The sequence below is a fragment of the Saccopteryx leptura genome, chromosome 2 (assembly GCF_036850995.1).
Source record: "Saccopteryx leptura isolate mSacLep1 chromosome 2, mSacLep1_pri_phased_curated, whole genome shotgun sequence".
NCBI lineage: Eukaryota > Metazoa > Chordata > Mammalia > Chiroptera > Emballonuridae > Saccopteryx > Saccopteryx leptura.
The window spans coordinates 39,159,953-39,185,568 of record NC_089504.1 but is presented as its reverse complement, the minus strand read 5'-3'; the positions used below and the strand labels follow the sequence as shown (position 1 = coordinate 39,185,568).

At 44.3% G+C, this 25,616-nt stretch overlaps 1 protein-coding gene and 1 pseudogene across 1 annotated transcript in view; both read right to left on the bottom strand.

Annotated features, from left to right (window-relative positions):
* Window positions 1–25,616, bottom strand: part of KIF24 (kinesin family member 24) — a 105,305-nt gene that overhangs the window by 2,466 nt on the left and 77,223 nt on the right. Inside the window, exons 8-13 of the mRNA XM_066367782.1 lie at window positions 18,428–18,549; window positions 17,503–17,608; window positions 12,711–12,782; window positions 9,867–9,976; window positions 1,912–4,146; window positions 762–855 (exon numbers count right to left, since the gene is read on the bottom strand). Of these exons, the coding sequence (XP_066223879.1) occupies window positions 762–855; window positions 1,912–4,146; window positions 9,867–9,976; window positions 12,711–12,782; window positions 17,503–17,608; window positions 18,428–18,549 (2,739 nt within the window). The remainder of the gene's footprint in view (window positions 1–761; window positions 856–1,911; window positions 4,147–9,866; window positions 9,977–12,710; window positions 12,783–17,502; window positions 17,609–18,427; window positions 18,550–25,616) is intronic.
* On the bottom strand, window positions 21,648–23,952 carry LOC136393655 (large ribosomal subunit protein bL19m pseudogene; annotated as a pseudogene).

Genomic DNA, 25,616 nt, shown 5'->3' with positions numbered 1-25,616 from the left:
TAGGAAGAGTTCAGAGCCCAGGCCCTCCAGCTGGAAAACCTGCAGGATAGTCATCATGACACAGGATGGGGCTCACGTTTCTGCATTTGAGACACTATATGCAGAGGTATTTTTCAGGATGTGTTTTCACAGAAGTACCTCTGGTTTGCGTGTGCCTCACTGTTACTTTCACAAGGAGGGGCCCCAATAAGCCACTAGGAAGGCAGAATGGTGAACAATAGAGGCCAGAAATTTTAGCCTTGGAATGGGGAGTGTATTACCATCTCCCAGCTATCCTTGCTGTCCCTTAAGCCAGTGGTCCCCAACCCCCAGGCTGCGGACCGGAACTGGTCCGTGGGCCATTTGGTACCGGTCCGCAGAGAAAGAATAAATAACTTACATTATTTCCGTTTTATTTATATTTAAGTCTGAACGACGTTTTATTTTTAAAAAATGACCAGATTCCCTCTGTTACATCTGTCTAAGACTCACTCTTGATGCTTGTCTCAGTCACGTGATACATTTATCTGTCCCACCCTAAAGGCCGGTCCATGAAAATATTTTCTGACATTAAACTGGTCCGTGGCCCAAAAAAGGTTGGGGACCACTGCCTTAAACTATTCCAGAGGAATGGCAAGAAGTGTCCCAAGAGCTCAACAGTAGTTATAGAGTGTGACAGCAGGCCCTTACCCCATACCTAACCACAGCAAACAAAGCTGAACATCAAACTAGCTACATGCTAATTCCCAACAGCCTTCGATTGTCCAGCCAAGGCCACTTACATTAGGAGCCAGCTGGCTCATCAGGGTCTCCTCCTTGAAGCCTAGCTCCGCCATTTCATCCAGCTGTTCCTGATGTGCTCGGATGACTACCTGCCTGGGAACATCAGAGGGGATGCTGTGAGCGTCTGGGCCTCACATGTCTCCTGGACAGCCTTCTGGAATTGAGCCCCATTTCCAAGCCAAGAGCTGGCTCTGCCCAAAGAGGTCAAGGCTTTGATCAGGAACAGCTCACCCCCCCCCCCCCCAACTGTTTCTCAGGACTTGTCAAGAGACTGGGGAATACCAGTTAGATACTGGGAGAGACGAGCTTCTCAAGCTGTCTCCTACCTCCACAGGTATACTAAGGAACAGAGCTGGGTGCTGCTTCTACAGAGGAGCTGCCCACAGCTCTACAGAAAGGCTTAAAGACTGTGCCACTGCAGCTGGCATACTTGGTACAAGGTAGAGCCTGCTGCCTAGCTTGCTATCATTTCTGTCTTATGGGGACTCCAGGACTAAAACAAGGGGGTTTGCGCTAGAAGCCTGAGGATCTTTTTTGTCAGATCCTGCTGAAGGGTAGAGACCACAGAGACAGCAAGATTGTCTACCCAGGAAAGGTAGGCCCCTCACCTGCACATCCCTTACATGCTCTTTTCTCTTTGTCCATGGCCCTGGCCTGAGCACCAGTGAGCAGCAGACAGCTGGTCTAGGTATCAGAAGCCCTAGCAAAGGGTTGCAGCCTGATAAAGGAAGCATCTTTCCCCACAGGCTCACCCTGCTCTCCAGCTCCCTGGCTTTTGATGCTGTGAGGGGCCCTGCTAGATCCCTCCACCTCCTTACTCCAGGAACACAGACCCAACAGAAGAGGATTTGGATCTCACCAGAGGTCACAGGCCTGCTTACAGGGACGGATGCTCCCTTCTCACTCACATCTCAGCTTTCCCAGGCAGAGGGTCTGCCCACCTTGGGAGGCCTGCCCCAATGTTTTCTTTCTGCTCTTGTCAGATGCATCTAGGTAGACTCCTTTAAAAAGCTAAACAAAGCCTTTCCCTAGTTGCAGCACAGCTCTGACACAATCAACCATAGCTATTTCCAGAACAGACATTGTTAAGCAGAGGTGGGAGTTGGGGTGCCAAAGAGGCTCAAATCTCAGGGAGAAAGTCCAACTTACTGTGCGTGCCCCAGGGTGGGCTGATACAGTGTCCTGGCACTCTTGGGAGAGCAGCTGGAGACCGGGGGAGAGCCTGGCCTTGCTCTTTGGATTGGCTTGCATTGGGGCCATGTGACATCCTCACTGTAGCAAGGCAACTTGGTGGAATCTGTGGACAAATCCGATTGCTCCTGCCAACCAACGCCTGCCAGATGCTTTCTCTCCTGGGCACAGGGCTGGTCAGCCACATCACCACTTCCTGTCTGTGGGGTGGGTGTAGGCTCACAGTGAAGTTCTCCAGCTTGTATGGTGGGCAAGGGCTTTCCTGGGAAACCCTGGGAGCTGTTCAGCTCTGTCTCCTCAGCATCAGCATCAGACTGCTCACTAGCCACATGCTCCTGAGAGAAAAGTGTGGTCTCTCTGCTCAGGTTGACCTCCCCCAGGTCAGCTTCCCTGTTGGGCAGCTTGTCAGGTGGGTGCTGACGGATAGGTGATGGGGACAGAGCTGGAAGATTATTAGCACCAGGCTTATTGTCAGGGGGAGATGACGAGAGCCAGAGGTGTCCACTTGCCAAAGACATTGGCAGTACTGCCTCTTGATCACCATATGACACAATGTGGCCCACAGCTGGCCCCCCTGTGCCTGCTAGGCTGTGTGTAGCCCCATCCTGGGCTGGCTGATACAAGGGAGGAGGCCCCTCATCATCTGGGTTCCTGAGGAGGGACACAGTGAGGGGGGCCATCAGTCCAGAAGCATATTCAGAGTCTCTGCCTAATTCCTCTCTAGAGTCTTCTCCTTGGAAAGGGTTACTGTTTCTCATTGTTCTGGTTGCCACATTTGGGCTGTTTTTACTGACTTCTCTCAGAGGTGTGCTGAGTGTGTCTCTCTGGCCTGGGGATCCAGGAACAGCAATGAGGGATAGTGAGAAAGTGACGCCATCTTCCTCCAGGAATGGTGAGCTGCCTTCAGTCTGCTCAGGAACTTCACTTGTGAAGGCATCTTGTTTGAGATCAGAGGCTGAGACGCCACCTCTTTGGTTATATACAAAGTCTGCCTGTGAGCAATAAGGCTTCTCTGCCAGTCTGTCTCTGGGAGAAATCCCTGAGGAGGTAGAATCCTCTTGTCTGCTCCAGTCCAAGAGCACCTTATTTTGGTTGTGGTTGTGATCACCTGCTGCTCTCCTGTGGCATGTGGGATCCCGGGAGTACATCCAGCTTCCAGTTAGATCATTCTCATCACCATCTAACCTGTGGCTAAAAACCAGGCTCTGCTGCCTTTCAGCCACATGCTTCTCAGGATCTTGTTCCCTCTGATGAAGGAAGAATGAGCCTTCACTATTCACAAGGGTGTTTCTGTGCTTTGTGGCCTTCTGACTGGACACATGTGAGAAAGAATCTTCACTGATATCACTGTCATCGAGGTCCTCAGCTTGGGTTCCATCATGACTCTCAGAATAAGAGTGCAAGGTAGGAGGGGTCTCATTCTGGAGTTGCCCTTCTTGGGGCCTGTACTGGCATAAAAGCCTTTCCAGTGGTTGGTACTTTAACTTCTGTTGGAGAAGAGGTGGCTGCTGGAATTGCTGGTGATAAAAGCGCAAGTGTTCCTCCCTCTCCTTCTGATGTGGAGGGATGTTTGTCCAAGTTTCAGAGGCAGGCCTGGCAGGGGTGCCCCCTTTGCTGCCCTGACTGTACTCTGCTAAGTGGTGGATATTGCCGAAGGAAAGCTCAACTCGTGGCACAAGTTGTTTCTGCACTGGCTGCACTGGCTGCACTTTCTTGCACTTGTTGGTCAGCTTACCATGCGACAGGTCTGCTCCAGGGCCAAGGGCCCTGCTTCCCCAGCCGAGGGCAGTTTTGTTGCTGATTTGATTTTTCTCAGAGGACAATGAAGCTGACTCTTCTTTTTTGGGGGCTAAATGTCCAGACCGTATAGCTCCTTTGACAGGGCTAGTCTGAATGACCCACTCTTGAGGAAGACGCCCTCTGGAAACACCCCTTTTACCAGGGACTTTCGGTGCAGAAGCAAAAGGGATGTTGGGTGGATGGCTGGACAGAGGCTGGGCCTTCCCTCTCGTGGAGCCAGGTACTTCTGTGAGCGACTGCTGAAGCCCCAGCTTGACTTTTTTGGGAGAACACTTATCTCCTGACAGGGCCATGGGGGAGCTCTGAATTCGTTTTGGAGAAGAGTTTCCAGCTGTCCGATTTCGAGTGGCAGCTGAAGAGCAACACTTGATCCCTTTCTTTACTTCTTTGACCCTGTAAGTGACCATTTTTCATTAAATGTGATTCTTTATGTTCTATAGTTCCTTTTCTTTCAGGGAAAACAAAAACCAAAGAAAAGTATTACAGGGACTGAGAGTTGTATTTTCTTTTTTAATCTGGGAGAGAAGAGGAAATGGGGAGGTTCTATTTCAGCATGAGATACCGCTCTTTACTTGAACAAAAAAGACCAATGTCTTCTCTGAGAATAAAAGCATCTATCCAACAGTCTATAATCAGAAGAGATTAGGAAATCACTGCAGTCCCATGTAAGGGACAGGCCAGAGGAGCTAGCTAGTGTCAGAACTGTACTATGTCCAAGTAGGGCCCACTCTACGCTTCCTGAAGGTGGGCCAACTCGGAAGCTTCATGTCTCCCACTCACTATTCTACAAACAGAGCCCTCTTCCTGAAAACCACCTACTTTCAGGCTTCTGAGAAAATGAGTTCCTTCAAACTTGCTAGGCACTTCAGGAAGCAAGAGCCCTCTGGAAATAAGCAGACTTGTGCTAACATAATTAAGGGGAAAATGGCCTGTGTATTCCTGGGTTTCTCAATCTTGGCACTAGTGGTATCTGGGGTCAGGTAATTCTTTGCTGTGGGGGCTGTCCTGTGCATTGTGGGATGTTTAACAGCAACACTGGCCTCTACCCACTAGAGGCCAGTAGCACTTCTCCCCAGCTAGGACAATCGAAAGTGTCTCCAGCCTGACTTGTGGTGGTGCAGTGGAGAGAGCGTTGACCTGGAGTGCTGAAGTTGCCAGTTCGAAACCTCAGGCTTGTCTGGTCAAGGCACATACAAAAAGCAACTATGAGTTGATGCCTCTTGCTCCTCCCCCCATGCCTTTCTCACTCTCTCTCTCTCCTCTCTCTGAAATCAATAAATAAAATCTTAAAAAAAAAAGTGCTCCAGACATTGCCAAATGTCCTCCAGGGAGCCAAAATCGCCCCCTTAGATAGAGAAATAGAAAACCATGCTCCATTCCATAAGGGAATTTTAAAGAACAAAGAAATCCAGAATTAGGTATCTGCTAGGATTCAGTTGCCAAGATCAAAGTCTCTTACTCTGTGATATTTAACATAAAAACACTATAAAAATTAGAAACTACAAGGAGACATCAAGTAAAAATGTCAACTCTCCAGTGGTTTGTAGATTCTACATTAAAATCTCCTAGGAGGGCGCAGTACTTCTGCCTGGAAGCTCCTAGAAAATGTCTTTTCCATTGTTTTGATTTTAATCCAATCCTCAATGGCGGCTAAATGAACCCCTGGCCATTTCTGAAAACCGAGACAGTAAACCTGACACTAAAACTTGATTTAAATCTTCCTTTTAGGTCTGAGAGGGAAGGCAGGCAGGTTAACAGCTAAGCAAGAAGATGTAGCAACACATGAATTATGTCCAAGGATGGGCCTTTGCTTAGGTGTTGCAGTAGGGTGTGCATAAAATGAATGGGCTGACAGGTGCTTCAATAAGTCTAGATGGTTACAAATTACTTCCTGTTATTAAAACCTAAGCTATTTAGTTTTATTAAGAGAAACACCAAAATTCCTCCTGGGAGTAATAGTACATAATTCTAGAAACCTGAGTGCCAGAGGAATCTTAAAGATACTTTGTTCATTGATGCTAAATGCTTCCAATGTACTCTGTATGAAAATCTCTCCTGTCACTGAGCTCTCTTCTGATATACCTGGTTAGGGATCTACCTAGAACTTTTATTTTTTTAAATTGATTTTGAGAGAGACCAGAGGGGAGAGAGAGAGGGAGGAGAGAGATGAGAAGCCATCGACTTGTAGTTGCTTTCACTTTAGTAGTTCATTGATTGCTTCTCATACATACTTTGACCAGGGGGCTCTAGCCAAACCAATAACCCCTTGATCACGCCAGTGACCTTTGGACTCAAGCCAGTGACCATGGGATCATGCTGATGATCCCTGACTCAAGCCTGCCACCTTGCGCTCAAACTGGTGAGCCTACACTCAAGCTGGATGAGCCCACACTCAAGCCAGTGACGTCAGGGTTTCAAACCGGGGACCTTAGTGTCCTGAGTGTCACCACTGGTTAGGATGGAAATTTATTTTTGGACTATTTAGCAACATTTTTCTAGTACGTGGAGAGATGAAAATTTTGTATTAGAGGAAATTTAAAAATAAGCAATAAAATCCTCACCGTGTGTGCATAGACTGTTACCTAAAAATTGTTAGGCCTCATTTAAGCACATAAAATAAGTGGCTATCATATTTATTTTCAATAATTTATCAAACTGCTCTAAATGGGAGAGATTTTTTTGTCTTGTATGTTCTCTATTTTTTTTTCTTTTTTTTGTATTTTTCCGAAGTGAGAAGTGGGGAGGCAAACAGACTCCTGCATGCGTCTGACCAGGATCCACCTGGCATGCCCACTAGGGGGTGACCTTGGGCTTCAAGCCAGAGACCTTTGGGCTCAAGCCAGTGACCATGGGGTCATGTCTATGATCCCACGCTCAAGCCAGCAACCCCATGCTCAAGCTGGATGAGCCTGTGCTCAAGGTGGCAACCTCAGGGTTTCAAACTTGGGTCTTCAGTGTCTCAGGTCAACTCTATCCACTGCGCCACCACCTGGTCAAACTCTTTTTTTAAAAAAATCATTTATTTATTTATTTATTTACAGAGACAGAGAGTGAGTCAGAGAGAGAGATAGACAGGTACAGACAGGAACAGAGAGAGATGAGACGCATCAATCTAGTTTTTCATTGCGCATTGCAACACTTTAGTTGTTCATTGATTGCTTTCTCATATGTGCCTTGACCGCGGGCCTTCAGCAGACCGAGTAACACCTTGTTGGAGCCAGTGACCTTGGGTTCAAGCTGGTGGGATTCTGCTCAAACCAGATGAGCCCACGCTCAAGCTGGCAACCTTGGGGTCTCGAACCTGGGTCCTCTGCATTCCAGTCTGACGCTCTATCCACTGCGCCACCGTCTGGTCAAGCAAACTCTTTTTTTTTTTTAAACCAAGATTATTTCAAATAATTTCTCAGCCTTGGCCGGTTGGCTCAGCAGTAGAGCGTCAGCCCGGCGTGTGAAAGTCCCGGGTTCAATTTCCGGCCAGGGCACACAGGAGAAGCGCCCATCTGCTTCTCCATCCCTCCCCCTCTCCTTCCTCTCTATTTCTCTCTTCCCCTCCCATAGCCAAGGCTCCATTGGAGCAAAGTTGGCCTGGGCGCTGAGGATGGCTCCATGCCTCTGCCTCAGGTGCTAGAATGGCTCTGGCTGCAAGGAAGCAATTCCCCAGATGGGCAGAGTATTGCCCTCTGGTGGGTATGCCAGGTGGATCCCAGTTGTGTGCATGTGGCAGTCTTTTTGACCGCCTCCCCACTTCTTAGGAAAAATACAAAAAAAGGAAAAACTCAACTGTACTCAATATATTCCCCTAGGATAGAGGGTTATTTCCATCTTCCTTTACTTAAGAGCATTGAGAGGAATTACTTGTTCTCTGTGTCTAATGATGAAATTCAAGCAATTGACATATCTATGATTTGGCGGCTGGGTGGGGTTATGAAACAAGATTGGCTTAGAGTTCATAATTGTTGAAGTTGGGTATTTAATACATGGGGAAAAAGAACTTCATGACATAGTGGTTTTTTGGAAACAATTTTATATCATCCCATTCTATCTGATCTCAGTTCGTGAAGTAGCACTTTCTTCTAGCAGTGCTAGGGTGCTTGCATTAGGAAACCGCTTAATAAAGGAAAAACCTTCTTCAGGAAACTTATTTGCAGGATCTATTAATATTTCTTTTTTTAGTGACAGAGACAGAGAGAGACTGAGAAAGGGACAGATAGGGATGAACAAACAGACAGAAAGGGAGATGAGAAGCATCAGTTTTTAGTTGTGGCACCTTAGTTGTTCATTGATTGCTTTCTCATATGTGCCTTGGACCGGGGGGCTACAGCAGAGTGAGTGACCCCTTGCTCAAGCCAGCAACTTTGGGCTCAAGCCAGTGATTTTGGGCTTCAAGCCAGCAACCATGGGGTCATATTTATGATCCCACGCTCAAGCCAGTGACCTCAAGGTTTTGAACCTAGGTCCTCTGCATTCCAGGCTGACGCTCTATCCACTGCGTCACCACCTGGTCAGGCAATATCACTATTGTTAAAGTTAACACATATTGACTCCTCACTATGTGTTGGGCATGGTGCTAAGCTCTTCATACATATTACCTCATTGGTTCCACATAACTGTTATATGAGGTAGGTGCTATTATTACCCCCTTTTGGGTAAGAAAACTGGGGCTCAGAGAAGTTGAAAACTTGTCCGAGGGAACTAAGCTAGCTATTGGCCAGAGGCAGGGTACTGGCCCAGACAGTATGACTCCGAGCCCACTCTATTTTTAAAAAAAATATTTCTATTGATTTAAGGGAGGTGGAGGGAGGCAGCGAGAGACGAGGAGAGGGGGGGAGAGAGAGACAGAGAGAAAGAGATAGGTAGAGGGAAGAGCATCCACTCATGTTTCACTTAGTTCCATTTAGTTATACACTCACTGGTTGCTTCTCATATGTCATATGTGCCCTGACTGGGGATCAAACCCGTGACCTCAGCACACCAGGACAATGCTCTATCTACTTAATCACATGAATCTACTTAATCACATGACCAGAGCCCAGAGCCCACTCTTGAAACCACTTTGTAAGCTCTCTCCTATTTATTTAATTTTTTAAAATTTATTAATTTTTAGAGAGGAAGGGAGGGGGTTGGGAGAGACAGACAGACAGACACATTGATCTGTTTCTGTATGTTCCCTGACTGGGGATTGAACTGGCAACCTTTGTGCACTGGGACAATGCTCTAACCCACCGAGCTATCCGGCCAGGGTGCAACTCTCTCCTATTTATATAAGGCACACAAAGGGCCTCACTCAAGTCTAGACACCGAGAAGGAGCTCCTCCTTTCATTCACAAATATTTTTTGTGCATCTACTAGGTAGCAAGTATTGTCTGGGCAGCAGAGATATAGTGGAGAAAAAGTGGTTAAGTTTTCTGTTCTCACAGAACTTAAATGATAGCTCATCTTTCCTTTTCAATGAGTTCCATAAAATACCACGGATACTAAGATTCTTCAACAGTAATAAAAAAAAAAAATGGTTTCCCTCAAATAGTTTTTTAACCTTGGAGACAACTTCAGGGAGACTAAAGAGGAGGTTGTAAGACAGGACAAAGCAGCAAAGCAGCCAGAGAAAAGGAAGGTAATGAGAGCATCTTCATCCACCATAGGAAACGCGATACGGGTAAGCAGTACTAGCTCTGCCAGCAGCTCCCAGAGAGCCCTTTTAAAGTTCCTGCCCTTCTCTGGGCCTGTTTATCCATCTGTAACATATCTGGGTTGGTCTCTTCTAAGTGCTTCTGCCTTGACAAGTAATATGTATTCTACCCCTTACAATTAGGACAGAGGCTAGTCGGAAGATTCCACTCCAGAGAAATATTTCATCTCCCATTAGCCATTTAAAAGCCACTGATGGAGCTGTCTCCCAAACAAGGGAATGTGTCACCTTCCTCTTGTCCCATTCACACCTGTAAAATGTCAGGGCCTACCAGGTCACATTTTTCAAATGCCAACTGCACAAAACCCTGGTGGTAGGATCACTTCCCCAAGAATAGGTTTGTGGAGCTCAAGGTTAGATACCAATGTACGTATGAGACAAGGCAGATAGACACACGCACGTGCATGAGTCCCTGACAGGGACTCACCGGTCAGCATAGCGCAAGGTATTTAGAGTGTGTTCAGTGGCCATGTGGCTTGGGGAAATGTTGGCGATCATGCAGGTTTTGGCTTTGCCGATGAAAGAGTCTTTGAGGACCTGTCCAAAACAGAAAACAAGCCCAGTGAGGTCAGCAAACAAAGGGCATACTGATTACTATTGGACAGTCGGCCATAGTTCCCTGTCTACAAAAAGGCAATTCACATAAGAAACACAAATAACTAATAAATACATACAAAAAAAGGTACTTACCTTATCATTAATCAAAGAAATGCAGACAAACCGTTAAGAGAAATGAATACATTTTTCCCTCATAAGATTAAAAAAGATTCATGATACCCTGCCCTCTGGGGGTCTAGGAAAATGTGCTGTCTCATACACTGCTAAACTGCCCATGTACTGGGCAGTTTGGTAATAGGTATCAAAATATAAAAAATGCACACACTATTGGTTGGGAAAATCTAGGAGTCTATATATGGAACCAACCAGATAATTATAAACTGAATACAACCATTCAAAATAATTATGTATATCTGTACTTAGATACATGGAAAAATCTAAAACTATCTTAGAGTGAAAAGTGTATGATTCCGTAACTCTGTAAGTGGATCCTCATGAGGATATAGGGCAGAGAGATGCCTGGAAGGATGTTCACCAAAATGTAGTAGTGGTTGTCACTGGGAGATGGGATTTTCAGGTACCCCATCTTCTTTGTACTTGTATATACTGCCTGAATTATTATTATTACATTTTCTGGTATGAGAAACTTGTTTTAAAAAATAGAGCAGCCTGACCAGGTGGTGGCATAGTGGATAGAGCATCAGCCTGGGGCGCAGAGGATCCAGGTTCAAAACCCCGAGGTCACCGGCTTGAGCCCAGCGTCGTCGGCTTGAGCATGGGATCATACATAGCTATGACCCCAGGGTTGCTGGCTTGAACCCAAAGGTTGCTGGCTTGAAGGCCAAACTTGCTGGCTTGAGCCCAAGGTTGCTGGCTTGAGCAAGGGGTCACTGGCTCTGCTGGAGCCCCCTGGTCAAGGCACATATGAGAAAGCAATCAATGAACAACTAAGGTGCCACAACAAAGAATAGATGCTTCTCATCTCTCTCCCTTCCTGTCTGTCTGTCCCTATCTGTCCCCTGTCTCCATCTCTCTCTTTCTCTCTCACAAATAATAATAATAATAACAATAATAATAATAATAATAATAATAGAGCAAATGTCAGAATCAGGACTAATCATCCATAAGAAGGGTTTCCTAAAGCCTGACCAGGCGGTGGCACAGTGGATACAGCGTTGGACTGGGACACGGAGGACCCAGGTTAGAAACCCTGAGGTCGCCGGATTGAGCACAGGCTCACCAGCTTGAACATGGTGTTGCTGGCTTAAGCCATGGTCACTAGCTTTAGCCCAAAGGTCGCTGGCTTTAAAGCCCAGGGTCACTGGCTTGAGCCCAAGGTTGCTAGTTTGAGCAAAGGCTCACCAGCTTGAGTGTGGTGTCATTGGCTTAACCCATAGTCGCTAGCTTAAGCCCAAAGGTTGCTGGCTTGAGCAAGGAGTCACTAGTTCTGCTGCAGCTCCCCCACCCCGGTCAAGGCACATATGAGAAAGCAATCAACAAACAACTAAGATGCCGCAACGAAGAATTGATACTTCTCATCTCTCTCTCTTCCTGTCTGTCTGTCCCTCTCTCTCTGTCAAAAATAAAAAAAAGGGTTTCCTAGGTTCCTGGTTGAAATCATGTTTGAGAAGACACAATCTAACCCAGAAATCACCAATTCTGCCTACTAAGGAGCTATGTTACTATAGACTCTGCCCCAATCCCTGTGGAGCTGCTACTCTAGCTACACAGAGTGAAAACCTCTCCCAGAACACACAGATCTTCACCTAGACTGCCCTCTACCTAGTGTGTCCTCCACTGTGCCCAGGTCTGGGTGAAGAAAGCAACAAGAGACACCCATGACTATCTTCACAGCTGGTTGTACCAAGGCAGACCCCTCCATGAGCTATCTTCTGCAGCTGTTACAGATGCTGACTTATTGGTGTTTTCTGTTAATAAATATGAAGAACATTTTTCATGACAGAAAAACAGGAGAAAAAATTACCTATAGTTCTACCACTCAGAATAATCAGTTAACAAACACATAATTTTTCTGTGTAGTTTTTTCTCATTTCATATTTTTAAATTATAGGTCTTGATAATCTTTCCTATCAGTACATGCCAAAAATCTATCATTCTTTTATGTGTGTGTATTTTTCCAAAGTTAGAAGTGGGGAGGCAGTTAGACTCCTGCATGCGCCTGACTGGCATCTACCTGGCATGTCCACCATGGGACGATGCTCTGCCCATCTGGGGCGTTGCTCCATTGCGACTGGAGCCATTCTAACGCCTGAGGCAGAGGCATGGAGCCAACCTCAAGTGCCCGGGCAAACTTTGCTCCAATGGAGCCTTGGCTGCGGGAGGGAAAGAGAGAGACAGAGAGAAAGGAAAGGGGGAAGGATGGAGAAGCAGGCAGGCGCTTCTCCTGTGTGCCCTGACCATGAATCAAACCCAGGACTTCCACACGCTGGGCCAACGTTCTACCACTGACCAACCGGCCAGGGCTAATCTATCATTCTTTTTAACTGCAGCCATTATTTTTTGACACAGGTCAAAGTCTTACAGCTAAGAAAGTACCAAGCACAGCTATAGCACATTCCCTTCAAAGGATCAGAGACTCCACTGAATCAACAAGATTTCTTTACATATGGATACTGTGCTGAATGAACAAATGAATGGAAGAAAGAATAAATAAGTGAACCAGAACAAACTCAAAACTCACATTTAACTTTACCTGAGTTAATTTGCTCTGCCGGAAGGGAGTATGGGTATGTTCCTGATCCAGGGCTCGGATACATTCCTTCAGCTGCAAACAAGCACATCAAGTAGATGCAACGAGAGTAACAGATCAGACTTTTCTTACATTCAAAAGAAAGTCAGGCCCTGTACAGTATCTCAGTGGATAAAATGTTATATCAGTGCACCAAGGTAGCAGGTTCGATCTCCGGTCAGGGCAATGAGTGCCCAACTAAATGGAACTAAGTGGAACAATGAGCTGATGCACCTCCCTCCTCTCTCTCTCTCTCTCTCTCTCTCTCCCTTACTCTTTTTCATTCCCCCTTCTTCTCTCTTTCTCTCTCAAATCAATGGGGAAAAAAAGGAATATATCACCATTTTGGAATCCATAGTGAAACAATGGATATAACTGATGTCCATCAATGGCTGCTAAAACCATTAGGTGAAAAGGCTGACAGGAAACTTTATAATGGAGGAAGTAGGTTGAAAACACTTGAATCTTTCTTAATTCTTTTTTAAAAATTTTTTATTTATTGATTTTAGAGAGAGAGGAAGAGAGAGAGAGAGAAACTGGAACATGAACTGTTCCTGTTATGTGCTCTGACCAGGGATCAAACTAGTGACCTCTGTGCTTTAGGACAATGTTCTAACAAACTGAGCTATCGGGCGAGAGCTCTTTCTTAATTCTTTTATTTTTTATTTTATATATATATTTTTTTAGAAGAGGAGGGGCAGACAGACAAGAAGGGAGAGAGATGAGAAGCATCAGTTCTTCACTGTGGCACCTTAGATTTTTTTTGTTGTTGTTGTTATTTTTTTTACAGAGATAGAGAGTGAGTCAGAGAGAGGGATAGACAGGGACAGACAGACAGGAAAGGAGAGAGATAAGAAGCATCAATCATTTGTTTTTCGTTGCACATTGCGACACCTTAGTTGTTCAATGATTGCTTTCTCATATGTGCCTTGACCGCGGGCCTTCAGCAGACCGAGTAACCCCTTGCTGGAGCCAGTGACCTTGGGTTCAAGCTGGTGGGCTTTTTGCTCTAACCAGATGAGCCCGCGCTCAAGCTGGCAACCTCAGGGTCTCGAACCTGGGTCCTCTGCATCCCAGTCCGACGCTCTATCTACTGCGCCACCGCCTGGTCAGGCCTTAGTTGTTTATTAATTGCTTTCACATATGTGCCTTGACTTGGGGGCTCTAGCTGAACCAGTGACCCCTTGCTCATGACAGTGACCTGGGGCTTTAAGCCAGTGACCTTTGGGCTCAAGCAAGCGGCCATGGGGTCATGTCTATGATCCCACACTCAACTCACTGACCTGCGTTCAAGCTGGTGAGCCTGTGCTCAAACCGGCAACCTAAGGGTTTTGAACCTGGGTCCTTTGTGTCCCAGCCAACGCTCTATCCACTGCGCCACTGCTTGGTCAGACTTTCTTAATTCTTAAAATCACAAAAAGAAACAACCAGACATTCTGTACCTCCTGATTTTTTTTATAGGAAGTCTAAGACTGAGTCATGAATTATTCTTGCCAAAATAAATAGAACCTAAATCTGATCACTCCTCTAGATCAGTACTTTACCAGTAGAAATATGTGAGCCACAGAAGCAAACCATAGTTGTAATTTTAAATTTCTAATATCCACATTAATATATATTAACTATAGTATTAGATATATAATCTTGTTTATATTTTTTAATCTGATAAATCCAAAAGATTATTTCAGCATGTAACTAATATGGAAAAAGAGATATTTTACATGTTTCAAAATCCAGTTTGTATTTTGTAGTCAGAATATATCTCAGTTCAGACTCAATACATTTCAAGTGCTCAATAGTCACATGTAGCTAATTGCTACCATACTGAACAGCACAAATAGAGATCTTAACTACTTTAAAAAAATATATAAGCTAGCGTACCATGTTACACAGCAACATGGGAATGCAGTCAGCCTAATTCAGACTGTGGGAAATCTTAAAGGACACTGACCAGTTTTCTTAAACATATATATACATTGATATGAGAAAACACACAAATAAACAAAAACAGAGGGAGAAGCCCTGGCCAGTTGGCTCAGTGGTAGAGCGTTGGCCCAGCGTGTAAAAGTCCTGGGTCCTATTCCTGGCTAGGGCACACAGGAGAAGTACCCATCTGCTTCTTCACCCTCCCCCCTCTCCTTTCCATCTCTCTCTTCCCCTCCTGCAGCCAAGGCTCCATTTGAGCAAAGTTGGCCCGATACTGGGGATGGCTGCATGGCCTCCGGCGCAGGCACTAGAATGGCTCCGGTTGCAACGGAGCAACGCCCCAGATAGGCACAGCATCGCCCCCTAGTGGGCTTGCCGGGAGGATCCTGGTTGGGTGCATGTGGGAGTCTGTCTCTCTGCCTCCCTACTTCTCACTTCAGAGAAGTACAAAAAAACCCAAAAAAACAAACAAAAAAAATAGAGAAAGAGAGAGAACAACTGATATGAAATAAGAGAGACAGCAATCAAAAGCAATCCAAGGATCTCATTTGCATCTTGATTTAAACAAACCAGCTATAAAAAGACATTTACGGGCCTGGCCTGTGGTGGCACAGTGGACAGAGCGTCAACCTGGAATACTGAAGTCACTGGTTGGAAACCTTGGGCTTGCCCAGTCAAGGCACGTACGACAAGCCATCAATGAACAACTAAAGTAAAGCAACTATGAGTTGATACTTCTAGTTCCTGCTCCACCTCTGCAAAATAAATAAACTAAATCTTAAAAAAATTATTTTTGTAAAAACAAAGACATTTATGGGATAACTGGAGAAACTATAATACTTAATGGATAATAGATAACATTAAATAATTATTTCTTTAGGTATGATAATAGCATAATTATATTAAAAATAAGAGTCCTTATCACATAAAGAAATACTTGTCGAAGAAATAGCATAATGACTCACTTTAAAATAATTCAACTAGGGCTGGGGTCCCCAAACTACGGCCCGCGGGCTGCATGTGGCCCCCTGAGTCCATTTATCCGGCCCCTGCCGCACTTCCGGAAGGGACACCTCTTTCATTGGTGATCAGTGAGAGGAGCATAGTTCCCATTGAAATACTGGCCAGTTTGTTGATTTAAATTTACTTGTTCTTTATTTTAAATATTGTATTTTTTCCTGTTTTGTTTTTTAATTTAAAATAAGATATGTGCAGTGTGCATAGGGATTTGTTCATAGTTTTTTTTATAGTCCGGCCCTCCAATGGTCTGAGGGACAGTGAACTAGCCCCCTGTGTAAAAAGTTTGGGGACCCCTGAACTAGGGAAAGAAAAGTATTGGTTAGATTTTTCACATGTTGAAGTTGGGTGACAAGTATTTGGGAGATCATTTTAATATTTGCTCTCGTTTTGCCTGACCAGGCAATGGCGCAGTGGATAGAGTGTCGGACTGGGACATGGAGGACCCAGGTTCAAAACCCGAGACTGCTGACTTGGGTGCTGGCTCATCTGGTTTGAACAAGGCTCACCAGCTTAAGCCCAAGGTCGCCGGCTTGAGCAAGTTGTCACCTGGTCTACTGTAGCCCCCTGGTCAAGGCACATATGAGAAAGCAATCAATGAACAACTAAAATACTGCAAGAATTGATGCGTCTCATCTCTTTCCCTTCCTGTCTGTCTGTCCCTCTCTCTATCTCTGACACATACACACACACACAAAATTTGTTCTCATTTTATAAGTTTGAAAAAGTAATACAACTTTAAAACTTGATGAGAGGGAAAAAGCTTATCTAAGTTAAACATTTCAAAAATACTTCTCTACTCCTAAATGACAAGGAATGACTAGAGGAAGAGAAGACAGGGAGAGAAGGGAAGAATGGCTTAGAATTGCTGAGAATCAGATTGAGCAGCCTACACTTCCACCCCTGGAATTCACTGCCAGATAAGAGCATGCCATGCCCTTGCTCTGTTGATTCTGTCCTACCCTCACCCACCTGGCTGCATGTTAAAGAGGGGCAAAATCTCTCAAGAAGATTTTTATATTTTTCTTAAGTTGGAAACGAGGAGGCAGTCAGACAGACTCCCGCATGTGCCTGACCGGGATCCACCCGGTATGCCCACCAGGAGGCGATGCTCTGCCCCTCTGGGGCGTCACTCTGCTGCAACCAGAGCCATTCTAGCGCCTGAGGCAAAGGCCACAGAGCCATCCTCAGCGCCCGGGCAAACTTTGCTCCAATGGAGCCTCCGCTGTGGGAGGGGAAGAGAGAGACAGAAAGGAAGGAGAGGGGGAGGGGTGGAGAAGCAGATGGGCGTCTCTCCTGTGTGCCCTGGCAGGGAATCGAACCCAGGACTCCTGCACACCAGGCTGATGCTCTACCACTGAGCCAACCAGCCAGGGCTCAAGAAGATTTTTAGATCAAAGCTTTCAGGCCCTGGATGGTTGGTTCAGTGGTAGAGCACTGGCCCAGCATGTGGAAGTTCTGGGTTTGATTCCAAGCCAGGGCACACAGGAGAGGCACCCATCTGCTTCTCCACCCTTCCCCTTCTCCTTTCTACCTCTCTTCCCCTCCCTCAGCCAAGGCTCCATTGGAGCAAAGTTGGCCTGGGCGCTGAGGATGGCTCCATGGCCTCTGCCTCAGTTGATAGAATGGCTCTGGTTGCAATGGAGCAACACCCAGATGGGCAGAGCATCGCCCCCTGGTGGGCATGCTGGGTGGATCCCAGTTGGGCGCATGTGGGAGTTTGTTTTTCTGCCTCCCCGCTTCTCACTTCAGAAAAAATACAAAAAATAAAAAAGAAAGAAAGAAAGAAAAAAAAAATCTTTCAAACACTTACAGCCAGAAGACTCTGGTTAATTTCTGCACCCTCCATCTTTGTCTGTCTATCCGAGTCTCTAGCATCTGCTGCTCTTTCACTGCCAGCTAAGTCAATGAAAGAGATCCTAGAGAAAAGACATAGTAGGCATGACATCTTTGGAGCTTTGGTTTATTTTCACATCAGTCAGCATTTTGTGACAGCCGGAAGAAATTAACACTGGCCTATACTTAGGGGAAAAAAGACATTACTGTCAGCTTTCCAAAAGTATTGCAAGATTCTGATCTGCTTGCTGCTGCTGGCAGTGTTCACCCAGACAATTCCATTGGTTTTAATCATTTGTGAGAAAGTATGACTGAAATTAATAAAACATTTTTTCCATAAGGCTAAGTGACCACAATGTAAATCACTTAGGGGACCCACTTAGATAATTAAATAGAAACTTTTGTGGGCTTCTTTCCAGCCAAAAAAAAAAAAAAAGAAAAGAAAGAAAGAAAAAAAGACTCATTATTCAGAGGTGAGATAGGCTCATCCATCAGTGTGGCAGAGTTGGCTAAGATAGCACCAGAGAAGCAATGAATGTACCCAATTGTCTTACGGCTTCTTTCAAGAAGGATGGATTAATTTTCCTTTTTTTTTTTTTTTGGCCTGTAAGCTCTCTGAGATGCATTCTCTGCTATTCCTCTGCTGATTCTGTGTTTCATGTTAGAAGCAATCAATGTCCCTTTTAATAAGTTAGGGTTGACCAACAATAGGCCATTACTTCATGGTTAATCAACTGATGGCACTTTAGTACAATGATTTATTTCAGGGCTAACAACTCTACTCTGTATCCCTGAAATAAAGAACTCCATGGTGGCAGGGTGTCCTGTTGTTGATAACACATATTTCAAAGTCACATTAAGAAAGGGCAGACAATGCTGTTCCCTGAATATTTCTAGCTTACCTGCCAAAAGTCCTCTTGGCTGAATCTTTGATCTGAATTTGAATGATAGCGTGGGAGCGGGAGGAGTCTGCATTAACTCCAGTGGCCCCGGTGCTGCGCTCCTTGCTGCCCTTCAAAATCACCTGGAAAATAAAATCCATAGGGTGACTTCCCCAGGGAGAAACAAAGTCCTACGGCTCCCGAGAGTGGGCTGAATGCAACAGACACCAGATGTGTAACTTTGTTAGTACACTGCAATTTTTTTCCCCTTCATGTTGAAAGCTGTCTAAACACTATATCATACAGAGTAAGTACCCAACAGCAATGAAAACAACATGGAATACTAATCTTAGGGGAGAATGTTCAATAGCTTGAAAGCTAATTTACTTCTTGATCTCATTTATTTTTTAATATCTTTGATGGATTCAGCCTGACAAAAATCTCTAAGGCATAACTTGGCTTCAAAGCAAAGGCCCCATAATACCCATCTATCTTAGTAACTGAAGCAAAGGATAGAACGTCCACCTGTTCCACCAGGATGCAGTCATAAAGGGGGTCAGGCCTGATGTGTGGGAACATGGAAGTGATGAGTTATTGCAATTGCCATGAGCCCATGATTTCCCTTGAGACCAATGCCCCTCCAAAGAGGAATAAAGATTAACTTGGGTCCCTCTGGCCACAGGGAATGGTGGAGAGGAGGTAAAGCCTCAGGATTGACCTCTAGCCACTAAAAACACACTCATATATAAACATACTGCCCTGATTTTGGACAGGGAAAGGAGTATTAATTGCTGAGAATCAGAAAAGTGAAAAACTTTAAATATATTATTTGATAGAATTCTCACAACAGTCTAATATGAGGTGAGTATGATTATCATGCCCAGTTTACAACTGAGAAATAAACTCAGAGTTTGATTTTCTTACAAACAGTTGTTGTGTGGCAGAACTAAATTCTACATCCAGAATGTATGTGGAAGTTGACAGAGTCAAACTTCCACAATAAGCCACAAAATATTTTAATAAGCAGGGACTTGTGCTTTTTAAAAATTGAACTGGCCTGACCTGTGGTGGCGCAGTGGATTGAGCATCGACCTGGAAATGCTGAGGTTGCCGGTTCGAAACCCTGGGCTTGCCTGGTCAAGGCACATATGGGAGTTGATGCTTCCAGTTCCTCCCCCCCTTCTGTCTCTCCTCTGTCTCTCCCTCTCCTCTCTAAAATGAATTAAAAAAATAAATAAATAAAAATAAAAATAAAAAATAAAAATTGAACTAACTGGCCCTGGCCAACTGGCTCAGCAGTAGAGCATCAGCCCAGAATGGGGAAGTCCCCAGGTTTGATTCCTGGTCAGGGTGCACACAGAAGCGACCACCTGCTTTTCCCACCTCTCCCCCTCCTTCTCTCTCTCTCTCTCTCTCCATACCCTCCTACAGCCATGGCTCGAGTGACACGAGCGAGTTGGCCCTGGGCACTGAGGATGGCTCTATGGCCTTGCCTCAGGTGTTAAAATAGCTTGATTGCCAACCAAGACAGCAGCAGTCCCAGATGGGCAGAGCAGCAGCCCCAGTGACAGGGGTTGCCAGGTGGATCCCAGTCAGGTGCATGCGGGAGTCTGTCTCTCTGCCTTCCTTTCACTTAATTAAAAAAAAATTTGAATAAGTTCCTCCATGATCTAAACAATAGTTATGTTCCGAAAGATTAATTGTAGGTGAGATTTAGAATTATATCAGTATACTTTAGAATTGAATTTACAGTCATACTGTGAATGCACTAATTTTGTAAATTGCTTGCTAAAAGTTTAAAGGGACTACCATAAATCCTTCTGTAATGAGAAAAGCCTGTTAATTTATTATCAACTTCATGGATAGCATGTTGCTGCTAATCAGAAATCAGGCAAGTTAGAGCAGAAATCCCTTACACTGAGTGGGGCAAGTGCCAAGACAAAGTATAACTAACTAAACTTAGATGCTGGCTGGCTAGGTCACTTAAGGCTATATCTGTGACTGAACCATCCCGTTTAAACGCACTTCCTCATCCTAGCTTCTCCCTATAGCCCTGATTTCATGCTTATATAGACTATAATGCAATGATGATGGATCACCTTAGATTTGCATTGTTCTTTTTATCAAACTTTTCTTTTTGTATTAGAAAATTAAGACATGCTTCCTGTGGCAAATACAGGAAAAGGATGAAGAAAAAAATATACACCCATATACATAATCCCAGAGTTAACAAGATTCTGGTACATTTCCTCCTAGAGTTTTAGAGTTCTCATCATTTTGTTTTGTCTTTTACAAACCCCATGAAGAGACAAGACAGATCTTTTAAATCTCCATATTTGTGTAAGCAAAATGCTTGCTGGATAAGGAAGGGGTCATAGAGAAGTTAAGTTAGTTATCCAAGGTCACATAGGTGAAATACTGTCAGGAAGGTATAGAAGCCAAGTGCCCTGTGCCAGGTGAGTAACGATGATACTTCTGCTGGGCCTGTGAGCTCTGAAGGACTAAGGACTATACTTGGTCAGAACTATGGATATTGACAGGAAGCTGAAAGGATGGCCTTGTGGTGAAATTCACCCACAGGGGAGTCAAGAAAGACTGGCTTCTGGGGTTCTACTACAGAGTTCTGCACTTGTTTTTTCACTATACCTTGTCTATCATAGAGTACTAGGTACCTGGTGAGTGCATCTCAGAAAACCTAACATGTTGAGGCAACCTTTTCTGACTAAATGCCTTTTAGGGAAGGCATGAGTTTCTGTCTTTGGTCCAGTTTCCTCAGCTTCAGTAACAACAGTCTGAAATCACCATGCTTTTTTCAGAAACTGTGGAATAAAGCAGCTGAGTTCTGAAGAGTAAAACAATGAGGCAGTTTGTGAAGATCATCGACAAACTTGTAAATGGCATACAACTCAAGTTAAATTAGGTTATCTGGATTCACATGCCAGCCCTCATACATGGTTGTGTGAACTCTTGCAATGTGTGAACACTTGCAAATCACTTAACTATTTAGAGTCTCATTTTCTTATCCATAAAATGGTCATCTCATAGGTTACTTAATTTTTTAAAAATTTCTCCTTTTAAAGTAATAAAATGCTATGCTAATTTTTTTTAAATAGTACCCATAAAATAATGAATGCTTAGTTGATTTAATGACTATGTCTTTACATACAAAATTAAATTGATCTCTTAAAAAATCTTCTGAGAGTCACTATGTCCTCTGCAAGGACCTAAATACATGTTCAGATCAAGACCTTTTCACTGCTTCAATTTCATCCCACATTGCAGCTTTAATTTTTTTTTTCTTTTAGTGAAAGAGAGAGAGGGATGGAGACAGACAGGAAGGGAGAGAGATGAGAGGCATCAACTCATAGTTGTGGCACCTTAGTTCATTGATTGCTTTCTATTATGTGCCTTGACCAGGGACTCCAGCCGAGCCAGGGACCACTTGCTCTAGCCAGTGACAATGGCCTCAAGCCAGTGACCATGGGGTAACATCTATGATCCCATCCCACACTCAAGCCTGAGGAGCCCATGCTCAAGCCGGTGACCTCAGGGTTTTGAACCTGGGTCCTCAGCGTCCCAGGCTGACACTATCCACTGCACCACAACCTGGTCAGGTGCAGCTTCAATTCTTGAAGTATCATATTTCCTCATCATATCAACTCAAGCTATGGCTGACTCCATTTCTGAGCTGCTTTCATTTGCCCTTCAGTTAAATAAAGATCAATTTGATTCCTTTACTATTAAACTTTGGATGCTTCCACCGTTTGGACCAGGGTGTAGGCTTTATTTTTACTTTCAGCTTATTAACAGGAACTTCTTGGCTAGATTCCTATACTGTTGGCCTCATATTAATATCAAAGTTGCTGTATTTAGGAAGGGCATCTCGTAAATATAACAAGCTGTCATTGAGCTGTTTCTCTAATTTGACCTCTTGGATCTTCTGAATTCTAGGATTATAAAGTTCAAAACAAATCACAACACCTTTTCCTTCAATAGTATTACAAAGTATAAAAGTAGCTCCAACTCCTGTTCCTGATCTCTGGATGCAGGTCCCCAGAAACTGGCTGGTTTTCCCACTGGCACACATTGGCTGTAGTAACATGAGGAATGATTCCAACAGAGAACTCTGCATTGTGGGGTACTTTTCTCTGTTCTAACACATCTTTTATTTCTATTTGAAATTTCAGAGGATTTGTTCTTCCTTTTGAAGAAATAAATTCAGGACTCAAGAACTTGGTTTCCTGGTGCAGGGGGCTGTGCTGGTCCATAACGACTGGTTTTGGAGGCAGCGGGGCCCGCTGGGCTGGGAAAGTCTAGCCCTCTGCTGCGGGCCCAAGCCCCATGAGGGCCTGGCAGGTGCAAGAGGCTGGTGCAGGAAGCAGCACCCTGGCAGTTCCAATGCTCTCAGAGGTTACTTACGAGAATTAAAAAGATAACAATGTATAGTACTTAGTACCATAATTGGCACATAGTAAGTTTTCAATAAATATTAATTAAAAAAATAATACTAAGGAACCTACATCTCCATGTAAACTTCCAAGACTTAAACTATTTTTCACAAATGTAAAACAATTAGTTTCACGGGGAAATAAGAGTTTTATAGATCAACATAAGATTTCATGCGCTGCCCAGTATAAGGGAAAAAGCCTGACCCCGGTGTTGGTGCAATGGATAGTGTCAATCTGGGATACTGAGGACCCAGGTTCAAAATCCCGAGGTCACCAGCCTGAGTGCATGGTCACTGACTTGAGCATGAGATTATAGATATGACCCCGTGTAGTTGCTGGCTTGAGCCCAAAGGTCGCTGGCTAGAAGCCCAAGGTTGCTGGCTTGAGCAAGGGGTCACTGGCTAGGCTGGAGCACCCTCCCCCACCCTGATCAAGGCACATATGAGAAGGTAATCAATGAACAACTAAAGTGCTGCAACTATGAGTTAATGCTTCTCATCTCTCTCCCTTCCTGTTTGTCTCCCCCACAATCGCATGTACACTAAAGAAAAAAAAAAGAAAGAAAGAGAGAGAAAAAGAGAAAGAAAAAGAAAGGAAAGAAGGAAGGAAAGGAGTGTGTGAGGGAGAAAGAGAATAAAGAGAAAAAAAATTTATGTGGGGGAAATAAAAGTCTAAGAGTAGAGCAGAATTAATGCAATCACTTTAAAAATAATTAGGCCCCTTTTTCCTCTCATACCTCCCTCTCCTTTTCAAATTCCTTCTTCCATAACTAAAGTCTATATGGCAAGTTTCTAAATGTAGGGCATTCAGACAAAACATGTTATGTGAGTAGTGAAATGGGAACATGCTGCAATAGAAAGAAGAGACATACCACCCTGAATGTGCCCGATGTCCTCTGATCTTGGAAGCTAAGCAGGGCTGAGCCTGGTTAGTATATACTTGGATGGGAGAAAGTAGAGAAAACTGCCAAGTTCTGTGGCACTGGGAAATATTCAGGGATTTACTGATAAGAATAACATGTGACAAATTGAGCTAGCATCACTGTAGACATTTTATGTATGTTATTTCATTTCCTTCTTTCTTACCAGGCCCAGTCATCTACTATCATCTATATACTTCAGGTTCAGGAAAGTAAAAGACATGCTTAAGGGTACATGGCACAGGGGCCCAGCTCTGTCTGGTTACATAGCTTTAATCACTAAGCTTCCTGCACAAATATCAAAGAAGGACTATGAGAACTTCAGTAAGATAGGCAATGTGCATAGATTAATTAGCTGTCATCGGCATACAGCTAAAGCTTACAAAGCAAGCTCTTGCTGTGTGGGCCTCTGCTACCAATTACAATCAAGGAAACTATAATAAATAAATAAATAAATAAATAAATAAATAAATAAATAAAGCTGCCAGTTGTGAGGCAGGTAATAAGTGGCCACATCTGAGTGAGCCTGAGGGTGATCTGTGAGGGTAACACTTGAAGATGATTCCTGTGGTGACACTTGAGCAAACACATGGGTGATACCTGAGTGAGCATGAACAGTGACACCTGATAGTGAAAGCATGACATCTGAGTTAGCAAGTGCTGGTGTTTCGAGTCAATAAATGTTTATGAGAGTAACCATGTCAAATATTTATAATTTATACCAATTTTCTACCTTGACTTCAGCTAGCTTCCTTCTTGTCCAACCTATAGGCAGAGGGTATCAATGGCAATAATATGTTGACTAACAAACTTCTTCCTGATTTTTCTTAGGAAAGATACCTTAGGATAGAGCAGTGCCATAAACTCTTCCAGGGCAAGCGTGTGATTTGACACCAGATTGCCCATTAGCACAGTTATGGCCCATAGCAAAGGAGAAAGGACTTCCTTGTAGTGTTTGCTCCTTTCCCATTAAACTGGTCTAATCTCCAGGGACAAAAAGCATCACAAGGACCAAACCCTTTGAAACTCCTGGCCAGAAGAACAAATGGCTGGGGAAAGTGGGGCCGAGGGAATGAGAAATAATTTCCTGAGGACTCCACAGTAAAGGGAGCTCTGGACAGGTAAGAATGGTCACAATCTCAGGGAGACTCTTCAACATGTATCTCCCACACTTTTGTTCTGTGCCTGCCTTTGTAATCCAAGGGGCTCTTCTTGGCTCTTAAGACTTAGATGACCCTCAAAACAGCCACACTCAAAACTTGAGGTGTTATCTTCAGGTTTCGGATCCCAGAACACAGGTATCTAATAATCACACAAATATGAGGTCCCATCCCTTAAACAAAATTTACCTATTTGTTTCAGGAAAAAGAAACTGTTAAAGAAAAGCTTATCAATGGCAGGCCACCTGCCATTTCATGCACCCAAGTCCATGGAGGGGAGTATATTGTGAAGCTGTTCTAAAGGTGAGTAATGTCAAATACCCAGCATGTGCTTCCAGCTCTCTCCCTTTGACTCCAGCCAGGCTTTTTGGATATATTAGAACAGTGGTCGGCAAACTCATTAGTCAACAGAGCCAAATATCAACTGTACAACGACTGAAATTTCTTTTGCGAGCCAAATTTTTTAAACCTAAAACTATATAGGTAGGTACATTCCTTATTGAGGTAGCACCTGCACATGGTATTTTGGGGGAGAGCCCCACTCAAGGGGCCAAAGAGCCACATGTGGCTCATGAGCCGCAGTTTGCCAACCAGGCACTAGAACAGTGGTTCTCAACCTTTCTAATGCCGTGACCCTGCAATATAGTTCCTCATGTTGCGGTGACCCCAAACCAAAAAAATTT